We start from the raw sequence: 23,712 nt of genomic DNA on the forward strand, positions 1-23,712 counted from the left end.
ACAGTCAAAGAAGAGATTTACCTAACCCTGCAGCTGTTGCAATGCTCTGTCTACTGATGCAACAACTGTTGCATAATGTATTTTTCTTTTTTAAAATGAATCTTTTACATCATTCAAATACATCACTTTGTAAATGTCATCTACTATTTACTGGATAAAATAACATCTTCTACTAACCTTTCCTTTAAATTAAACATTTTTGACAATTTAATATATGTATTTAGTGCAAGCAAGTCACACTCCTCCCCCAGACAAGCAAGACTTTTCTTGTTTTCTCTATGAAAAGATGGAGATCATTGTCTTTACTTTCTCTAAAAGATCTGTTTAGAAGACCTTCTCCATATGGCAAGAGAAGAATATGATGAGAAATAATTATTTCATATATTATCAGAAGAAAGGGCTGAATTAGGGTCCACTTGACATGCAGTTCTTTACATGTGGTACCTTATTAAATACAATAACTGTATAGGGGTAGTGTTCATACTTTTATTCTATAGATAAAGAGTCTAGGGGTTGGACAAATCATTAAATCATGAAGATTGATACCTGGAATAGAACCCAAGCCTACCGGTGAAGTTCAAAGACTATTCCTTCATGAGTTGTTAAGGGTATAACTTGTTTCTAGAACTTGACTTGAAATCTGCAATATATTAAGTTTGAAAAAAGCTAATATTTAAACTTGGGAGGTATTAAAGCTCACCTAGCCTCTTCTCTTCTTACCTGGAAGCAAATAGGTAGCGATGTTTGTTACGTGAGGTGGAGTTGACTGGAATCAGATGCTAAAAATTTAGACAATAGTGTGTGTGTGGGGGGAAGGATAATATTCAGAAATAGGTCATGTGAAGGAAATAGATGATTTGAAGCACTTAAAGAAGTGGGTTGCAAGCAATATAGATACTGGAAAAAAATGTAGTCTTTTTGCTTTTTTTTTTTAACGTGGTGAGGACTTCAAATTTGAAAACTGAAAATATCCTTTCCATTGGAAGCTATTTATGAAAAGGAATCTCTCCATGTAGGATATTAATCTATCAGTAGGTGTCTATTGAGAGCCTCGTATGTATTGAGCTCTCAGTACTAGGATATTGAGAATTATGGGAAAAGATAGTGTCACTGTATTTAAGGATTGAAAAGTCTAGTGATAGAGAAAGGAAACTCAGATATCAAAGAGAGATATCATCATGTTAGGCCCAAGGATGCTCTAGACAAACTAAACAACAGGTTGACGTGGTAGAATTATGAAGCTGGCAGCTGTACTCCTACTCAGACCAAAAGCTGGGGAAGTTCTCTCCCGGAAAATGACATTCAAACCGAGACTTAAATAGTAAGAGCCCACCCAACCAAGAGAAAGCAAGTGCAAAGGTCTCCAGTGAAAATAAACCAAACCATTAGAGATATTAAGAAAGAGAGTGTGGCTAGAGAAAGGTAAGAAAGGGGTGGTGTCAAAGAACACACCATCAGAGAGACAACTAGAAGTCAGCCCGCAGGAGGTGCTGTAGGCAAAAGTAATAATTTCAAATTTATTCCAGCTGCCGACATAAGCATTGAAAGAGTTTCTGAAGGGTACGGATTTGGATAAGTATAAATATGGAGCTTTGGATGAGTGATCTTCAGAGCCATCTACTGGAAATTAAAAAAAAAAATCTTGGGCCAACAAAGTGGCTCAGTGCGTTAAAGGCACTGGCTACCAAGTCTGAGGACTTAAGTTCATCCCCAAGACCCAAATGGTGGAAGGAGTTTATCTGATCTCCATGAGTGTACCTCTCCATACCCTGCAACACACACATATACCCCAAAATAAATAAATGTAAGAAAAATGAAAGTGAAGAAAGCAGTTATCAGAAGCACCTCAGATCTAAAGCCTGTAATTATTGAAGCTACTCCTTCACCCTACTGGGGTTTGTCATGCTGTAATGTGGCTCACTAATATGATGATATTTAGGATGTCAATCCCTGGAGTTAAATAGGACTTGGCGCCATAGTCCACAAATGTTTCCCTTTGGGGCATCTTTTTAGGCAAACAAGCTATCAATTGTTGGGGCTGAACAGTAGAACAAAGGTTAGGGATTTTTTAAATATTGAAACCTATTCACACTTTTCAATTTCTGTAAATCCAATTTTTTGTGGATGTTTCAGTTATGTAGATAAACTTTAGAGATTTCTTGGGATAACTTCTGAAAGAATATTTTGTTTATATGATTCTCTAGCAAGCTGGAGTAGAGAATACACTATTGCATCATCAGTTTGCTTTTCCTAAAAGCTCAGAAGCCATAGATATTGTTGCTTTATAGAGCGTTAGCTATTAATGTTAGGTGAGTCACCTAAAATTTAATGGCTTATGATTTACAGAACAAGAACATTCTTGAAATATATACAATTTCTATAGTGTGTTTAGCAAGAATATTTGTTTAGAAAATACACACTTCAAGCCAAGTACAGAGTGGGTGGCTACATGAAAAGAACAGGTTCTGAATTTTTGGTTGAACTTAGTCATACCAAAATTTCAGGGTCTTCAGAAAATAGCCTTATGTTCAGAATAGCAATTGTTAGTTGCTACTGGTTAAAATTACAATATTCTGCCTAGGCAGTGGTGGTGCATGCTTTTAAGTATATAGTGTATATATAGTATATACCCATAAGATTATAGTATATACTTATGTGTGGTCATAATACATCCATGAGCAAATGACTTAGCATGTCTAAAATAAAAACAGATAGAGAATACAGAAAAATATCCTTGTTTACCTCAAAATTTCATAATTGTTCATTCCAACTCATATTTGAAGTGAATTCTGTGGAAAAGACTCTCATAGAGAGAGGCACGTAACCCAAGTTCCAGCTACATCTTGGCCATAATAAACATTCTTTTCCCTTTGCTAAATGATATTCTGACACAACACGTAAAACCTGATTTAACTTGGTTTTAAGAAAATGTAGTTCTCTCCCCAGGTTTTTAGGTGATCCCTAAGTGAACAATTGCACTGACCTTATATCCAGACCACCATCAATACACCATAGAAAGTAGTGCAGCAGGGAACCTCCAACCACTTTCCCATGGGGCGGATGTGTCCGTTCAGAGCTCTGGGATACTTTCCTAAAGCTTCTATAATTAACCATATGAGTATTAAATGGACAAGAAAATGAGAAATAAAATACTTTCATCGCTGTTTTTTTCTCATATTAGCTGTGGTCTTACCAATAGGAGAATGAAGCAATCAACCTGCTTAAACTCTGGGATGCTCTGCCCTTTAAATTAGCATGCACTTTAGTGCAGTGAGATTGTTGTCTGTTTTGATGAATACATCAGCAATGACAAGTTGCACTTCATGGATAAGAAGGAACCTATTTGATCTTCTACTCCCTTGTTTCATTGTCTGACGGGTTCACCAGCTGCGCACACATTCTGCCTGTAGGAACTGTGGGAAAGGAAAATAGACAGCAGCGGTGGGAAAGCCTGCTTTCTCCTCTCTGTCCCAGCACTCTTGGTTCGGGAAGGCATAAACCATTCATCCCATGGTGGGGGCAACAGAAGGGTCAGTGGACTCTTACACACCTTTCAAAGATTACTGAGACATGTCAGAAGAAGGAACTGAGCCAAGAAACCTGGCAGGTTATTCCTTCTCTGAGTGTGCTTGTCACACACTGGCAAGAGTCACCCACAGGTCACTCCTGGGGCTGGCAAGAAATGAATCACCTGCTTCAAAACGGAGCATCTCTGCTTTCCCTCCCGTTCTCAATATGTTTCTAAGCATAATGCAAAATGCCTCCCTTGGTCTAGGAAGTCCTAAATGGTTTAAATTCTGGCCACCACAGAGAGGACGTATGGTCCCAGATAACAGTAATACTTTCCAGGGAGCTTCTGTATTCTGATTCTAATTTAGTGGAGAGATCCACGGCACTGCAGATAATGTGTATAAATGAAAGACAATAACCCTTTGTTATTTAGAGTGTGTATATAAAACAGGAACATATCATAACATGGTCATCACCAAGATCTTTCGCTAGTGATTTTGAGACGCTCTGCCCAACATTTGTGCTTTATGAAATGATAATTCACATGAGAGAACCTAAGAATGGCCTGTGCCAAGTTTGGGAGTTATAAACCAGCCTCCTGGGGCACTTAAGGTCTTCCACACGAAATCATATTATTCATCCATTCTAATCTGCATTGTCTGCCTGCTCCAGCCAAATCTGCATTGTCTGCCTGCTCCAGCCAAACCACTAGGAAAGATTCAGAGTCAAAAATCAGTTTTCCCACTGAGGGAAAATTTTAACTACCTGCTTCCGAATTAAGGCTTGAATTTAAATATTTGCATTTTTTAAATAATTTGAATGAAAAGTAGGGTGTGGGTTTTATATTTTTTTTAAAAAAATAAGCATTATCTTTTTTTATTAGATACCCATTGTCCTTTAAGACAGGTAAGGCAACTTATGTGCCGAGACCTTCTAGGAAGTTTTCTTTAATTAGCCTAAGTCAAATTTTTCATTTTTAGCTTCTATGTATTATGTAAATAGAGCTGCAGGATGTCTTTGTGGTTGAAAGCACGTATTGCTCTTGCAGAGAACCCAAGTTCAGTTCCCAGCACACACTCTGCTCAACTAAACCGCCACTAACTCAAGTCCTAGGAGACCCTTGAACTTCTAAAGGTACCAGCACTCGCACACATATACCCACAAAAAGACATGTAACTAAAAGAATATTTTTAATTCATAAAGTGTATGAATAGTCTTAGTTATGGTTTGCATTTCCATTGTAGATTCAGGGGAAAGAAAGAAGAAAAAAAAATCCATTGCTCTCAAAGAAACAGAAAGCTGGTTCTGGAATTATCACCACTACTGGCCAGAGAACAAAGAAAGTATGTGATTTATTCATTGTTCTTCCAGATATTCTGATAGCCTAAATTCTTGGACAGATATTTCCATATATTTTGAGAGAGAGGGAGAGAGAGATATTGGTGGTGGTGGTGGTATGAGTGTGTGTGTGTGTGTTGTGTTGACAGAAGGGTATACCACAGGCATGGATACAGAACTTCAGCATATTTAAATTTGTTCTTCATTTGCTCATACCCCACATAAAAAAGACTATCCTGACTATAAAAATTTTCATCTCCAGGTTTTCTGAAACACACTTGTATCATGCATCCATATGGGGTAATTTTAGGGGGGAGGATGCTTTTTGGTTTCTCTTCCTGATTAAAAAACTTGTATTGGGGTAGAAAAGGCTAGCCTTCAGAAATGATTTCACTGTCCATTTGCCACCTATGAGGAGCCCCTATACTGAGCACAGTTCGTAAAAGAGGGCAACTATCCTTTCTTGTGTATGTTTTGTATCTTAATATGTAGTAAACACTTGAGATTTCCTCCCAAACAGGGTGGGGTGAGAAGAATAAGCCAAAGTATTTTCTCTTTCACAGTTTCTTAATTTGTGGCTTGAAAACTGAAAACAGGTTTGAGAACTGTTGAGAAATCACATATATTATGTTTTAATTATGTTATCTTTTACATGGATGATTGATACTGCCTAATTGCAAATGCTGAAGACTGTTAGCCAATTTCATCAATGCTTAAATGACCTATTACAGAGAATATATTTTTAAGGAATTAGAAGAAAATTATGTCTTTCTATATTGTGTGTCTTATCTGCTTGCAAAACTTTCCAAAGCTCATTAGATATCAGTTGCATGTGTTCTTTTTCTGAGCAAGATAGATTCCAATGCTCCAAGTTACTGCAATTGCACAATGTTTCACTGACTGTGTTGACTGTGACCAAAACCCTACAGCAACACCTTTGGGGTAGGAGGGAGGTTTTCCGGTTCATAGTTTCTGATGGCCCATTTCATAATCGTTGGGAGCCACACACTTGGTTACGTGTCATGACAATAGAAGTGTGCAGCAGGGTAATTGCTTCATAGAAGACAGGAAGCAGAAAAAAGGGGATGCCAGTACTCAGATAGCCTTTCCAGACCCTTCATTTAATTCCTTCCAGTCCCCACCATCAGGATGGCTTCTTCCTCCCAGCAGTTGATTCATATTGGAGTCACCCTAAGAGATATACCTAAATGTATACTTTGCCAATCTCCTAGAGATTATAAATCCAATCGAGCTGACAATAAAAACTATTATAATTACTTAATGAAATGAAGTGGATGTAATATTGCATAAATAATGAATTAAGTCTAGGAAGAAAGGGAGGAAACTATTGACAACAAAATATAGTCAACATAGTTCTAGTTTTCTATCATAGAGTCTGGGTATAAGATAGGAGCATATTGGGAATCATCATTTCAAAGTCTTTATTTCTAATTTCAAGTATAATAAAGAGTTAAAAGTGCCTTCCATTTTGGTTGTTTGTTGAAATTTAAGTATGACTACAAAGTTTCTTAAAATTGACTTCCTAGATTCTTTCCCTTCTATCTAACTTTCTGTCTTCTCTACTTGTTGTCCCAAATCTACAATCTAGTATAGATAAGGAAGGACAACATAAAACTGGCCAGGCTTGGGGAAGAAGCCATTTGCCTACATTTTAAATGTATCTCTTTGTCTAATGTTTGCCTTTTCTAGAAGGCAGAGAAAACCTAATCAAAGACACTTTACAGGATATCAAAACTAAATTTAAAGTACAGAACAGCGAGCTTGAAATATCAGTGAAACCTGATTATGAGCTCATCTCATAATTTGATGCTGTATGCCATTTATTACACTAAAACCATAGAGAGATCGTACCAAGTATAACCTTTAAGGTGGATCTTTTTAGGATACATGCTATTCATCACCCATAAGAAGACAATTTGTAAATGTTCTTTTAAGCAATCCCCAAATAAATATTTTCTTAAAAAGCCAAGATTTGCTCCTGTGAAATCAACATCTGGTATTTTAAAGAAGACTAAAGTGAAAAGCTTTTCTATTATATGAATTAGAATGGGTCTTTATTGTTATTGCTTGCTTTACTCAACATATAAAACGCATGCCTTTTCTACATCTGTACTTATGCTGTAAGCCATCTCATCTTGAGACATCTTTAAGGCCACCATTTTTAGACCCTGAAGCAGCTACACTGTCTCCTTCTTTCCTCCATTCATGTTTGGCTCTAGGAAGCGTTCAGCCTGTAATGGAGCCATGGCTGTGGGAAGGGAGTGAGTGATGAGCAATCAGTGCTGTCTACTACGTCAGACAGAACACTCTGTTTCATCTCCACGGTTAGCTAAATGAGCTCTCAGGGTAGCTCTTGCTGCTCATGTTTCTTTTTTTAAGACTCCAGAGATGGTGTGCATATATGTGCACACACATGTTTGCAGAATAAAAACAAAGTCTTTTATTAATGCCTACTTATACCTGAAAATATTCTATGTTACTTATTTTATTATATATTCTCTTTTCAGTGCCAAATGTTATATGACAATTTTAAAATTAAAGCAATGATATGCATGCCTTTCTTGCTAGCTTCTTTTATTAAATGATAACAATAATTCTACATGAACAATTGAAGAAGGCACAAAGGCCTCAACAATATGTTCCATGATTCTGAAATTTGTTTCTTAATCTTCTTATTTGACTACTTTCTTTGTAAACTACGAAAATAGACCTTGCATTCCAATTTGTGTTTTCTAGAAAGTTTGTTAGTAGTCTGGTCCTAGATAGTATAAAGGCAGTGGATCATTTACAAACATACGTACTGGGGAAAGCAGAGTAGTATAAATGGGTATCTAAAAAGGATCTGGTTCAGAGAAGCCAAATTTAGGTTGGGCACATCTTAATTGTAGAGAAAGTAACAAGCAGCCAACAAATAGATAAAAGTTTCAATTTGTAATTCTCACTTTTTCTAGGCATATCTGATGATACCAGCAACACTATTCTGAACCACTTCAACTCATCTTTGTAACTCACCTGGCTCTAACAAAGGGGTACTTCTGTTAGGTACAAACTTTAGGATCAAAATTAGTTTACTATTTCTCATAATCCTGGGCTGATGGAGCTGAGAGAAAATTGATCAGGATTATGAGAGCCACTGGATGCCTCCCTGTAAGTGTGGTCACTAATAATTCCCCCCAACACCATGGAGCACCCAACTATACAAAGAAGGAAGACATTCTTAGGTTAGACCAGTTATTTGGGTCCTTAGGCATCTTTCTTCTTTTTTCCTTCCAGAATAGCATCTGCCTGTGCATATATAATGGTTCAGCGTGTAAGGGTCAGGCTTTCTGGTTTGATGCTTGTTAGACGTGTACTCTTTTCTGAAGATAAACAGAAGAGCAGTGGATTTAGAGGAGAGAGCAGGTGGAGAATCCAGCAAGGAGTGAAGCAAAAGGAAGTTGCATTCGGGATGTATTGCATTAAAGAAGAATAAATAATAAGAAAATATTTAAGTAGCTCACTTCATCTATTAACCTCAGATTTCTCTTATGTAAAGGAGGAAAGGAAATAATGTTAATGTATACCACAGAGTAGTTACGGTGACTCAATGGGATACTTACCGTGCAGCATCTATCATAGGACCTGGCTCTTAAACAATTGTTTGTTGAAGGTTGTGTACTGTTGAGACCAGACCTTCCATCACTTCATTTCAGCATACTTTCCCCTGCCTACCTTAGAGGTTTGTGGAACAGAACATGCCCCAGAAATGTCCTGGTTGGGACTTCAAAGGAACAATCCAAAATTACCCAACTACTAAAATTAAAAAGAGAGAGACGAGATTGAACATTTTATCTAAGAAAACTGCTTAGCTATGCAAAGATAGATCGAGAGAGATATCAGTTTGACTCTCCTATGTTAGTGATTCTGTCTGTGGGCAGAATACCTTTGCCTTCAGACTATAAAAAATAGAAAAGAAAATGTTAACAAACGCTAGTGGATTGTTGTCAAATAAAGTCAATAAAAATGATTACTCTAGCAATATAAAAGTGTTCCATAAAAGCTTAATAATCAACTGTATTTAAGCAGTGTACCACTGAGTACGCTGACAGGGTGCTCATGTTTTATAAACAACATTTATGGACTTTCACAATTCAAAATTTCAGTCTTTATGAGTTGTATATAAATCTGGGAAGTGACTGAAACCACATTTTAAAGCTAAACCTCTTCTGGGGCACCCTGCCAAACATGCATGGATCCCCAGGGGAAATCCCACTCCTAACACACAGCCTGGGGAGACTAGCTTGTCCCTTAGACAGCTAAAGAGTGGGATGGTGCTAAAAAAGAATAGGGCTTCAAGAAACAGAAGGAATTTCTCTAAATCTGTAAATGCAGGCTTGGTGTTTCATTTTCTTACACATCAGAAAGGATCTATTTTCATCTGTTTTGTTTGCTCATAATTTAGCTACTGGTATATGCATGATACAACACTTTTTAATAGCATGGGTTAAACTTTTCTGTGTTCCTAAGAAGTGTTGATAGTCCCACCACTTTGAAGGGTGTAATGAGACTACAATAAAGTATAGGACTGGCAAGATTACTCAGTGGGTAGAGTCACTTGCCACCAAGCCTGCTGACTTGAATCTGATTCCCAGGACCCCCATGGTGGAAGGAGAGAACGGGCTCCTGCAAGTCATCCTTTGACCACCATGTGGCAATGCCCAGCACTCATTTAACAAACAAGAAAACATAATTTTGAAATTAAAATAAATAAATGTAATTTAACCTAATCAACACCCAGAACACTTAGGTGACTCAAAATTATATTTCCTATTTCATCTGTTCCATGCTTTCTGTCAACAACCCAGGCAATATCATTGGTTGATAGCCTCCTACATAGGTAACATTGCTAATATTATATCAGCACAAATTTTGGAGTCCTCTTTGAGGAAAATTCATTGGCAGCACTGAAGATAAGGGACACAGAGATCTCCATCATTGAAAGTCAAGGTGCATGCTGCCTGCACAGCACGAAACTCCAAGGACAATCTGATTAAAGGATGTCCAAAGGTTCTCCCCTTGTCAATGAAGGAGGGTATGTCCTACAGGTATTCCAACATCCTATTTCCAATAAAGGAATCATCTTTCTACAAAGTGGTCCAAAGCACACTGAGTGTTAAGCGTGTGCAAACAGAAAGAGAAATATATAGTTAGGAAACTAAGAAAAACAATGAAATTAATATCATTGCAAGTAGTGCTCACTAATAACAAAGCCATGAACAGCAGAAGGGCATAGGTAAGTAATATATTCAAAGTTTACAAGTACTTTCTATGTATATAAAGCCATGATCAAAGTTGATTTGAAAATTTTATCTTATTTTCTAAGATTATCTCCTAGGATTAAAATTTGACCCCTGCCTCTACTGTACATAACTAGCTTATCTCTTCATGCCTCTTTAGGTTGCCATGGAAACTTTAATCCCCCCTGGTAGCTGTCCATTTCCAAATAGTACAGTCAGACTGAAAATACTCTGCTATTTTAGCCAGGGTTAGAATGAAACTCAGTGAGGGGGAGGAAATATGAGGAAGAGCCTCTTGGAACTAATAGCATATGTTATTAGATCTCCTTGTCTCCTTTAGTTTCTGAGATTCCATGAGATTCACCATGACTGAATAATTTGTGCTTGTCACATTCAGCAAGCCAAGCTGATAGAATTCAGTCTAAAACAGTCAAAAGCTACATTTCAGATTCTACCTGAGATAAAAGTATCAATCCAAAGCTAAGATCCAATAGGCCTAATGTTATCCCATGTCTTTGTGTCTATTCTCCAAACCTCAGAAATCTCCACTTAATATGACCTGAGGGATCCAAATACATCATCTACTCTCTCCTGAATTACCTTCATGTTGAACTTCATCTACACTCTCAATAACTTTTCAATGAACATTATACAGTCTCTTTAGTTCAGATATTTTTTTTTTCATCTGGAATTTGAAAAGCTTAAGACAGAGTATGATCTCTACCTACATTCAGTGACTAGATACATTTTGAATTAAATAATTAGAATTTGCAAAGTTATAAGAGGAACCTTAAAACATAGGTAAAAGCATACTACCTATAAATTAAGTCTGGTCAATTTTTAGTCTTCTAATACTTGACATTTATTGAATACTAAAACATTATAATCAGTTATTTCAAATAATCAAAGAAATAAGAAATAAGAAAATGAAGTTCCATGCCTATCCTTAAAAATATGTATTTGATTTTTAATTGTTTCACCAATTTCTTCTATAAAACCAAACAAAAGAATATATATATGAATATATATATGTATATGAATATAATTACCACCGTGTCTTTGTGTCTATACCCCCAAACTTTAAAAATCCCAGTTTACGATCTAGGGCTATCAAACATGTCATGAACTTGAAACCATGACTGGCTTCTAAGAGTTACAGAATGACACTCTAGATATTTGCTAAGTGATTCCCAGACATCTTATCTGAGGCTTAAACTCTAAGCCGAAAGGAAAAAAATCAAGACACTTTTATTGAATGAACTGAAACCAAGACCCTAGTCCCATACCTTGCTGTTCCTGAGAAAATAAGTCACTGGTAAAAAGAATCATGATTTATTTGGAATGCAAGAGTATGTTGATAACTATGGTAATTATTGCACTCTAGAGGTTTATAGAATATGGGGGCTAAGATGAAAACATATTCCTAAGAAACTACAGAATAATCATCTGCCATGTTTTAGTATCCAGGCAAATATTCAATGATTGCCTTCTCAATCTGAAGGTCAGAAGTTTTATAATTCTTAGGTTAGTCTCATGATCTTGTCTCATAAACTTCCCCAAGACAGTGGTCTGGCCTAAATGTAGACCTTTAGTATGTGTGATAAATCTATAAAGTTATAAAGGGGCAAGGCAGCCCAAAACTGGTCCAAAAGTAACTTTATCTCTAAAGACCTTTGGAATTGAGAGGTACAATGGTTAATCTTGATTGTCAGTTTGATGAGAGTCATCTGGGATTTCAGTAAAGCACACCTCAGAGTGTATGCATGTCCATGAGAGGGATCCCAGGGAGGATCAGATTCAGAAGGCTTTGTCTAATCAATAGTGTCGTCCACTGATGGACTCAGACTTTAACTGCTAATGAGGTTAAGGAGGTCTAGTTGAAGAAAACATGTGTATGCCTTTGAAGAGTATACCTCATCTATCGATCTATCTGTCTGTCTGTCTGTCCATCAATCAGTCTATCCATTAAGTATCATCCAACTATCATCTATCTATCACTTATCTATTTATCTATTAACAATCGATCGATCGATTCATCCATTTATCTCTATCCTCCATCTCTCTTGTCATAGCTACCACAAGGTACAAAATTCTGCTCTGCCATACACTCTTGGTGCCATAATATCCTGTTTTATCATAGGCCCATGACAACAGAGCAACCCCATCATGGACCCAAACACCTGAAGCTGTGTGACAAAATCTTCTTTTCCTTAAGTTGTTTTTCTTGTATAATAATCACAGTGATGAAAAAAAAAAAAATAAAAAAAAATAGTGAAAAAAAAAAAAAAAAAAAAAAAAAAAAAAAGAAATAATCACAGTGATGAAGGCAACATAAAAGGTATTCTTGGTTACACAAAGCTAGTGAAAGACATTGGAGACATCACATTGTGGATATGCTGGAGTGAGGGACAGAACCAACTTCCAGGTAGGAAAGTGGATTAGATTAGTCTTACTCTTAGGATGTTCTTTTCCAATTCTGTGCAGGCTCTTTGGGCCATCATAATAAAAACATTCCAACTTCCAAGCTCCAAACTGAAGAGGATCCAGTACCTTTTCATATTCACAGCCAACTCTCAATTAGTTATGCATAGGAGAGTCGTGTGTTTGATAATAAAATGATAATTTATGTATTTGCGGGTTTTTTCTTTTGTTTTTGGCAAGACCAACTGACTTATTTTCCTAATTGTGTCTGACCCTAATTAGTGTCATAGCTAACATTCTCCGGTGCATACACAGATGAACACATACCATTCACCAATTGGTGATGGGTGGAATGCCCAGAAACACTTTGTGGGATAAGGAAAGGAGAGCTGAGATTATATTTTTGTTGCTGGCAGTTCACACACAAGATAATCAATAAAGAGTTGGCTGTATTTATAGGAGGCTCTTCCTAGAGCCAAATAATCACATTAGCTAATTCCCACCCATGAAATAAATGTAGTCTCAGTAATTACTTATTAAACTAAGTCTATCAACATACAGCACATTTTCTTTTAACTGGGATTATCAAGCTTGACTGTTTATATCAATCCAATTAAGATAATTGTCTGACTCTCCAGTACTGGCTGCCATGTAATTCTTTCTCAGTTTTCTCTCGGGCTTATAGATTTGGGGGAATTCGGCATAACTTTAGCGATATCCAGACAGTTGTCTAGACAGTTCCTCCTGAAAGGTGGGAGTGGTCTGGCTCCTAACTTAATGTCCCTGGTGCACCACGCCCATGGCCCCACCCTTGCCACAGTACTCACCTTTCTCTTCCTCGGCTTGGCTGCTTTCTGCAGTCTCCGTTGGAGGCTGGGCCGCCTTGGTGGCAGCATCCTCTGCAGCAGGCGTGGTGGCAGCAGCATCAGTGACAGCGGCAGGCACGTCGGCTTGTTTAGGCTCCTCCTTGGCAGCGCCATCTTCGGCCTTGGAGGACGGCGAGTTATCAGTGGTAGCTTTAGCGGCACTTTCTGTCTCAGCTGAACCGGCCTTCTCCTCTGAGGGAGCCACATCCCCTTCACCTTTCTTCTCCTCAGAAGGCGCATCGCCTGCCTTGCTCGGCTCGTCAGCCTTGGGGCTGGTGGCTGGGGCTGCATCGGTAGCAGCAGGGCCGTCTCCCTCCTTCTTCTCCACACCATCAGCAACGGGAGCATCCTCTTTCTTCTCGTCTGCCTCGGCCTCGGCAGCTGGTGCATCGCCCTTCTTCTCGCCTTTGAGCTTTTTCCTTGTTATGTGTCCACGGAAGCTAGCCTGAATTTTGGTCGCAGCCTTATGAGCCTTATCTTCCGGTTTGACACCATCTTGTTCAATCTTTTGGTCCTCATCATTCTTTTCAACCTTTGTGGACAAAAGAGGGACAAAAAGGAAATCTCAGAGGGTGTTCTTTTCCTTCAAATTGTGACATTGGATATCTATTGAGTGATTCACTCTGGGCTAAACACTTTACTGGGCAGTTAAAAGAAATTAAAAATCAGAGACATTTCTCCAGCCACTCCTCTGCTCTTGGAGAGATGGTTTTGCTGTATAACCCTGCCTGGCCTGGAGCATGAACTTCTTCCTTCTCAGCATCGCTGTTCAGGGATTACAGACTTGAATTACAGACCAAATATTACCATCCTTCTGACCTCCAAGAATCATAGGCATTAGAAGGATGTGCTGAAGCAGCCCTGCAATTCCAGAACTCAAGAAGCTGAAGTAAGAAGATTGCGGCAAATTCAAGGCAACCTGGACTACATAGTGAGTTCCGGGCTAGCCTAGGCTACAATGTGAGACACACATCTCTACTTTAAGCAAAAAGTAAGCAAATAAACAAAATCACTGATGTTCACTTGTATGTATTTCCTTTCTCAAGTCAATGTTATTCTATAAAGCAATTAATACAAGCCCAGTTTTAGATGTAACTTGGTTACTCAAATCATATTTGCCCTAGATTTCCATAAAAGGGACCTCAAAGATGTTGGGTTCTCAGGATTACTGAAGACTCTAAAACTTAACAACTTAAGAAATATTATTCAATAACCCATTCATCTACCTCCCCTAAGCTTCCAAGCATAATCAGAAAATTAATATACTCAAGGAAAGAAGCATGCCAAATATTTCGATAGTAAATCCCGTCAGTGTTTTGTACAAAATATAAATGAATTCCAGAGCTTTGAGGAATTCAGAATGCGATGATTCATGATGCTGCTTAACTATCTCGATAAGTGGCCCAACACTGACAATGAACATACCAGGCCTTCAAAATCGGACTGTAGAAAATAGTTATTATCATTGAGTTTTAAAAGGTGAGAAAGTTTGTTTTGGTTGTTTAAAAAAAATTTAGCCCAAATCTAATATGGACACAGTTTTTATTATAAAGCATCTTAATAGTGCAGGCATGAAATTAAAATATAAACTATCTTATCTTTTGGCAATAACATTTACGGTCTTACATGTGCTACAAATGACCTTTTTCTATTTGGAAATTCAATCAAAAAGTAGGAACAAAAGGTATAGACATGGAAGAGTAGTTCAGTACACAAAATTCTGCATCATATTGAAGTTAATTGTGGTACCCTGACTGTACACACACACACACACACACACACACACACGCATACATACATATATACATACACACACTATATACATATATACATACATACACATATATACATATTTTATTTCTGACAGTTTCATTCACTTATATAATGACTTTTACTTGTTTTTGTACACCCTCTACTGCTCTCCCTCATTGCTCCCCTCCTTCACTTGTCAAACACTTCTTCCCGAGAAGTCACATTCCTGGTTTCACATCCTTCTTTTTAAGTGTGGCCCACTGAGTTTAGAGTTGTTTGCATGAACCCTGGTGGGAAATTATTTGCTGGAGCAAGGCAACCTATTAGAGGCTGTACCCCTGAAGAAAATGACTCACACCCTCTCCCAGCAACTGTTAACAGCCCACAGACCCACAGGAAAGAGTAGAGTTTCACGGGCTCTCCTTATTAAAGATGAAATGTTGAAGGGCCCAATCACGTGCAGACTGTGTCACAGCGAGTTCATGAAGACGATGGCTAAGTTTTGAGCATCTAGCTTTTGCTCCCATTTGTGAGCGCTGTTCTAGGTGCTGTGAGTTATGGCAGTAAGCAGTATAGCTACTTGTTCTCAAAAAAATAATAATAAAAGCAGTTATTGCGTACTGTCATATGCTTGGTGTTAATCTGCCCTTGGCTTTGAGTTTGCCCTTTGTTTTTGTTTGGGAAGAAAGCCACAGTGGTCAACACACAGTATGCTTTTCCACCTGTCGTACCAGCCCAACCCCAGTGACCCAGATCCAGCTAATCATGATGTGGTCCTCTTTGACGTCCTTTGGACAAATATACAGACCTGTCATGGCTTAGGTCCATCATCAATCTCAGTGGATACACAAAGGTGTCTTTGAAAATAAGACACATGCGAGTCTCAAATCAAGATCGACAGTATTTTCCATAAAATTCAAGGCAAGCTTTTCTTTTCCTCAGTTCATCATGCATATGATTCTGTACTGAAGGAAAGATGAATGACAGCCATTTCACGAGGCCCATCCTCCTCCTTCCTTCCTCCACCCAGAGTCAAGCTGCAAATGCTTTGCTATTGGATGCACCACCTCCTTCCTGCCATCCTGCTGCTCTTGATGGCTCCTACTGGGACACACGCAGCACAATCTGGGGCAGCTGAGCATCTGTCCCTGCCAGGAGCCCTCTGCTCAGAGATGAAATCATAACCCTGTAAAATTAACAGTTGTGAATGGAGCACAGAGTAAAGCCAAGATGTTATTTATTGTACTCCACGGTGGATTTTCTCAATGAGGCACTATCTTATAAGATAGGACATCTGCATGTGGGCACGGATGCCAAGCGGTTCTTCAATATAAATACTACTCCTTCTGTGCAAAAACAAACCAGTTATTTTGTGTTAGGCCAACATGCAGAAGAGGTCCTCTGGTGTCTCAAGAAAGCTACCGTGTCCCATTAATAACACCAATATTTAAAAAACAGAAAGAGGTGATTAAATCAAACCTAAGGATGCATGAAAAGCCATCATGGAAACCTGCTTTGTAGCCTAATCAAAAATATACAACTTATAAAAATAGTATTTGAACTCCTACATGGGTGGACAATGCTTCCCCCATAAGACACGGGTTATTAAATGAAAGTCTCGGTGCCAGGAATGAGATCCCTAACTATGAGTTATTAGTCAGACAGGCCCCAGAGAACCTTATCCCCACCCATACTTAAACTCCCCAAAATAATCAGCTAGTTCCCTTGCTTTTAGTTTCCAACCAAAGCTGAGGACACTTGATTCCCGAGGAACCAGATATCAATCTGGAAAACAACTACTCAGAAAAATCAACTTGCTTCATCCCATAGCATGATTGAGTCAATGATCCAGTACAGGTTTGGACTAAGTTCCTTTCACCAAGTATACCCATCCTCCAAGTCCAAGTTTATTGAATTATACACTGAGGATTGCTTGGAGTTTCTTGAAGCCAACACTCCATGAAACATCACGTTAATATAGTCACTGTGTACAGAGTGTCTATGCTAAGCACACACACACTAGTAAGGAGATGGATACTACATTTCTTGAGTGCCTATGGTTCAGCAATAAAATTAGCATGCATTTTTCTGGGTTCAGTGCGGTTAAGATTTTACAATTATTGTGAGAATAGTCAACCCTCCACACAAAGGAAAGCTTTGATATACTATCTATTTCTGTCAGCTACAAATATCATTTCAATTTTTCATTTCTTTTCCTCTGAGATATGACTGATTTTGAATACTTTAAAAACTATCATCGTGTGGTTATTCTTCTTTCTAACTATGATATTTCCGTCCTGGAATAAAGTCTGCTTACTCTGTGCTATTAGATATCATATGTTAGAAGGATGGAAGTATGTGACTTGTTTCTGTTGTTATTGTTTTGTTTTTGTTTGTTTTGTTGTTGTTGTTAATAGGCACTCCCAGTTAAGAAATTGTATTAGGTCTCAGATGAGATCTTAGACTTTGAAAGGGTATTGGAATTGTTAAAGACAATGGAGATTTCAAAGTTCAACTGATGTGTGTGTGTGTGTGTGTGTGTGTATATATATATAAAATCTTATAGTGTATTTTTGGACTATAAGATGACTACTCAGCTAGGGAATAAGGATGGAAGATGATGGCTTAAAGGTGATGTGTTTCAAATTGAAAGGGATGGAGTTGTGATGGGTTAGTGTTAACTGCCAACTTGACAGCCTCCAAGAACACCCCTGCGTGATTAATTTAGCCATTGAGCATGCCTGTGAGGGATTATGATTATGAAGATAACAAGGTAGGAAATCTAGCCTACAAGTGGGCGGCCATTCCTTTGGTTCGGGTACTTGCCTGACTGGATAGAAAGGATAAAATGAGCTGAACACATGCCTTTATCTCTCTTCCTCCTATTTTGGGGGTGATGCAACCAGGTGCTTCAAGCTCCTATAGCTTAACTTCCCTACCATGACAGATTGCATGTTTGCACTATGAATGGAAATAACTCCTTTTAACTGAAGTTGCTTTTGTGAGGGTGTTTTTAATTGTAGCAAAAGAAAAGAATTCAGAAGCTGAGAGTACCTTTGGTAAACTAAAATATGATCAATTTGATTGAGCAAAGTTATTTTTAAGAAATATAACCAAAGGGCAAGAGATGTGCTAAACAATGTTTCCTCTAACACAGTAGAGTTTTCATGCATATGAAAAAAATATCTGATGTGGCCTATATAATAACAAGAGTAAAATATTAATATTCAAATATGAAATTTAGCAAATACCTAGCTATGATCCATTCTATTCTTATTAATAACCTATTTTAGTGCATTCCACTTGCAATCATAATTGATACTTTATCAACATACTTTAGAAAACCTAAGCAAATATCAAACCAGATTACACTAGTGGCTTCATACTTTCTTTAAATGTAGTTAAGGGTCCAGAACTATATTGAAATGCCCCCTTATAAATGAGAAAGAGGGATGCGGGAGCCTCCTCTAGTTTCTTAGATGAAATGTCTCAGCATTTTTCTGGGTGGATGTAGAGATTAGTCACAGCTGGGTGCACAAGTTTCCTTCCACACTGTACTTTCTTGGTTTGAAGGTTCCTCTAAGGTAAAATGAAAGAGAATGCAGGTAGAAGCAATGAAACTTTTAAGCCTTTTCCAACAACTGTCATAACTTGATTCCACTCTGACTCGGGGTCTAGTAAAAATCCTTTCTTAGATATGGGTCAAGTGAGATACTTTTATGACCGAGTAATTCCCCGAAAGAACATGTGAACAAAGAGGGATTCTGGAAATCCTGATGGAGTACTGGTGAAGGAGCTCCTGTTTTCCCTTAGATAAATGTGCAGTATATTGCTGCCACTTGCAGAATCAACAAGAAAACAAAAAAAAATTGATCTTCAGTTGTCAGAATAGAAACTAAATATGGGAGATTCTATCTAATACTACTATTAAATTCTCAAATAATAGCTAGTGATAAAAAATAAGTCTATGGTTTATATATGATTTATCATGTACATTTCACCTACTTCCTCTATAATATTAGGTAGCGTGCTTTAAATGGTTTAAAACACCATTAAGTACATAGTTCAGCTTTCTAACAGAGAAGCCGAGCATTTGAGAAAGAATTTGCCTATATTTGCTGCTGGATTCCAAGTTTTTAGACTGAAGCAGAAATCAGTACATGGCAGCAGGTATTGAACTAATATTTGTTGGATGAGCTAAAACTTTCAACATCTTGTACTAGGGAGGTGGCTCAACCTCGACACAGAAACTAAAGTCCCGAGCTTGATTTCCAGGAACCCACGTGGTAGAAGATGAGAACTGACTCCCAAAAGTTGTCCTCTGACCTCCACATGTGACCTCCATTGTGTGCACACCTGTGTGCATACATATTAAAAATATAGTATAATTTTAAAAATTAAGCAAACATTTAACATTCCAAATAATAACATTTCAGGAAAATTACAGGCAAAGACGTCAGGGTTTAATTTTGCCAACTTTATGAAAAGCCTGCTTTTCCCAGCGATGAAGTTAAAGAGCATCTCTCAGCATAGAGATGAGAGAGGAATTCAACAAGGAGAAGTTACAAGAACAAAGGCGTGTCACTACTGATGCTAACACAAGAAGTCAGCACTTAGAGTTATCCAAGCCATGGGCAACTGTGTCTAGACGGAAGACATACTCATATCATCCATGAGTTAGCAAGTCTTAGCAATAAAATAATGTTTCCAATACCTACCTTTTTTATATATGTGAAATTTCTGAAGATATTTAAAGAAGATTATAACAGAATCTCTCTTACTCTATTGATACCTAGTCCCTGTATTGCTTAAGCCCTGAAGTTAAGCATGATCCCCTCTTTAAACTGGAGTTGGGAAAGAAATATAGACTTATGAAAAGGCATATATTATGCTAGCCATTTCACAGAGTACATGCTAGATAGAAATTGACTAAACTCTTATAGAAAACATTTGCATGTGGCAGACATGGGGATAGGTTGTCTAACTGAATCAAGGATCAAAGCCACCGACAGGCACATGTAAATTATGCTCTCTCAAGAGGTCACTATTCCTTTAGTGGTAAGAGAGTGAAACTCCCTATCAGATCACTCAAAAGACTGACAGACCAAAAGACTTCTACTTGGCCCCTCATTGGTGGCACTTTCTGGGGAGGGTTAGGCGTGGAGCCTTGTTGGAGGAAGCACACCACTGAAAGGTTATAGCATCACGCTGTTTCTTTTTTGCTCTTTGTTTTATGCTTCCAGGTGAAGGTGTGGTCTCACAGCTTCCAGTTCCTGCTGCCATGCCTGTTGCTTGACGTCATGCCTTCCCACCAAGATAGATTCTCATCTCTCTGGAGCCATCAGTTAAAGTCAACACTTCTTCTGTAGGTCACTTTTGCTATGGTATTTTTTTTTATCTCAGCAACAGAAATGTAACTAACATATCTGGAGACCACTGGGGTGTAAGGAAAAAGAGTAGTCAGCCAATACATATGAGAAGAGATGGGAGAGTAGCCCAGAATTCACAACAAACCACCAGCAGGGGTGAATCCTTCCCAGGGAAAAGGACTGAGAACGAATGACATTCCAGTCTTCTGGAGAACATGGTCATATCTGCCCAGCAGAGCCCCTGGCTTGTAGAACTCAAGATCAAACAAAATTCTTCCCTGACAGGCACGCAAATATCCCTTTAATTGGACACTCAAGAACACAAGCTACACAGAAATACACATTTATTTAGATTGCTTTCTTCTACTAAACAAAATAGCGCTACTAACCAATTTCTACTTCCTTCCCTTCTCAACTGGCACGTGCCTTCATTCTACTATTAACTCAACTCTTTGAATCAGAAGCCCTCTGAGAACAGAACTTTCTCAGTTTTGCACACTCTCAGCACCACAGCAGTTAAAATTGTGTCAGCCCATCACTGATGTGTAGAAAATACTCATCAATGGCTTTTAAGTAACACGTGCCACTTTGTGTTTCTGAACCCAAACCAGAGGAACACTGAGCCAGCTGCCCGACTATCCTGGAGCTGCTCAAGTCACTCTCTAGCAGTTCTTTGCCTCCATCCCCTTTCATGTGGAAAGAGAGGACAGTGTGTACATTCACTCTTTCCGTTCAGTCTTCATCATGACCGTGTGAGGCGCACATCATGCTTCCTGATTAGAACCCAGACATTTAGAAAACAAAGCTGTGTGGGCCAGATGCTCAATGACACAGCCCTTTCTTGGTCTCATTTGTTCAGTGCTTTTTTTTAAATAAAATGCAGAAAGTCAATATTTCTCGATTATTTAGAGAATTGGCTATGTAGGTCTGAAATCCTGTCCTACCACAGACTTAGCAGTTCACCACCTTGGGCGGATCAGTCTCAGGTTCCTAACCTGTGAGGTGGAAGAGCAATAGAACTATCCCGTTGTTTTTATAACTGAATGAGTTCATGTACGAAAAGCATTTAACACAGTTCCTGACACACTGCATGTGCTCAAGCTGGGTAAATGTGAAATTTTTTTCTCATAATCATTCTCATATACCAGGCATGGTAGCATACGCCTGTAATCTCAGCACTTCAAAGGCAGGAAAATCAAGAGTTCTAGGCCAGTCTCAGCCTTACATTGAGTTGAAGGTCATCCTGGGTTACAAGACACCCTGCCTCAAAAAAAAAAAAAAAAAAAAAAAAAAAAAACAAAAAAAAACAAAAAAAAAAAACCCACAAACAAATACAAAAAAAAAAAGATCACTAACATCATCATTATCACCCTCAGAGCAATGTTTACTTCATCAAGAGACTAAGCTAAGACTGTCAACAGATAAATATCTAAAGATGGTTTAGCCACTAGACTTTATCTATCACTTGTATCTATCACCTGGTTTGTTGGCGTACCCATCCAGAGAGGGGGGTTGTGTGGGGACATTCCTCAGCTCCCCTGTACTGCTGAGCTATCTATCTTCAAAGGTATAAGCAGGAAGCTATCTAAAAATGCTGCAATATGAAGTTTGTTTTTTTTTCCTATCCCTGGGAAAAGAGAGATATGTTTATACTGTCAAAGTTAAATAAGATTCTTACTCATGTCCCAGCTGACACACTAACTGCTTCCTTCTCCATCTCTAACTTTGCCAGTCCTCCATCTTCACATGTCCAGAAGAAATGATGAGATCTAACCATTTTCAAGATATATGACCTCCACCTGACACCTCACAAAACATTTCCCGTTTTGCTACTATTTTTTTGTTGCATTCCACTGATCAACTTATATCCCTTGTGCATCTGTGTAGCTGCCTGAGCTGGTTCTGAGAGAAACTGTGCATTTATGACTGGTAATAACTGTGACTGATCAAAAGTTACAAATGTGAATGTCGCACATTGTGTGGGGGATTAGTTTGTGAATGTTGGTTCCTATGACAAAGAAGAATTTTAATTTCAGATTGTTCAGCTTCATCCAACACACCCCATGGGCAAATTAAAATACCCAAAATGTCATGTGCCTAATCTAGAAAGGGTACACGTTATCTATCACCAGAGTGCATGTTATTATGAGATCTATTTGGTAGGTGATAAAAAAGAAATCCGAAATACAATTGGGGGGGGGAAGAGTGCTTTGAATTGTATGATTCATTGTGGAGTATTTTAAACATAATAACTTTGTTTCTCAAAGAATCCCAATGACATAATGAGTGACTCTGCTATCACTTTTCAAAAATAAGAAAATTAATAGGCAAAATAAGTAAGTAGTTCCACAGCTATAGGATGGATCTTATAAATACACTATATACACTTATAATCTCACCTAATGTTCACACCTATCAGAGTCATGCCAGTTATTTAATAATAGACAGTTTGAAAGTATCATTGAGTATGTAACAATCCTCATATCAGTTCTAAGTCTGGAAATATATAGTACCTATAAAAGACATGGAGCAGGACAATGCAAATAAAGTGAAATTCATTATTTCACAAACACCAGAAAAGAGGTGAATTCTCTGATAAATTTTGTTGCAGGGAACCGTTTGTTTGTCCCGGTTGCCCAGAACCAAAATAACCACACAGAAACTATATTAATTAAAACACTTCTTGGCCCATTAGCTCTAACTTCTTATTGGCTAACAGTTAGTTACATCTCAGTTTCACCCATTTCTATTAATCTATGTATTACCATGTAGCTGTGGCTTACCGAGTAAAATTTCCAATGTCTGTCGCTGGCGGCTCCATGGCGGCTCCCTCTCTGCCTTCTTTCTCCCAGCATTCAGTCCAGTTTTCCCCACCTACCTAAGCTCAGCCCTATCAACAGGCCAAGGCAGTTTCTTTATTCATTAACCAATAAAAGCAACACATAGACAGAAGGATTGCCCACACCAAAATATTTTATGCTTTTCATTCCTTCACAGTTCAAAGAATGAGAACTCTCGAGGCTGTGCACTCTGAAAAATAAAATATGCCCCTATCAAAAACTAATACTGCAGGTAATGATTCTATGTGTAATGCTAAGAACAAACAAAAAATACATAGTTAATATCTTAAGCATTATCCTAGATACTTTATTATGTTTT

General features: G+C 38.1%; 1 protein-coding gene across 1 annotated transcript in view; it reads right to left on the minus strand.

Moving 5' to 3' along the window:
• Positions 1 to 23,712, minus strand: part of Gap43 (growth associated protein 43) — a 91,461-nt gene that overhangs the window by 28,357 nt on the left and 39,392 nt on the right. Inside the window, exon 2 of the mRNA XM_050148992.1 lies at positions 13,394 to 13,964. Within this exon, the coding sequence (XP_050004949.1) occupies positions 13,394 to 13,964 (571 nt within the window). The remainder of the gene's footprint in view (positions 1 to 13,393; positions 13,965 to 23,712) is intronic.

Source organism: Alexandromys fortis, unplaced genomic scaffold, assembly GCF_014885135.2.
Source record: "Alexandromys fortis isolate MF-2015 unplaced genomic scaffold, M_Fortis_MF-2015_v1.1 scaffold_4, whole genome shotgun sequence".
NCBI classification, from domain to species: Eukaryota; Metazoa; Chordata; class Mammalia; order Rodentia; family Cricetidae; genus Alexandromys; species Alexandromys fortis.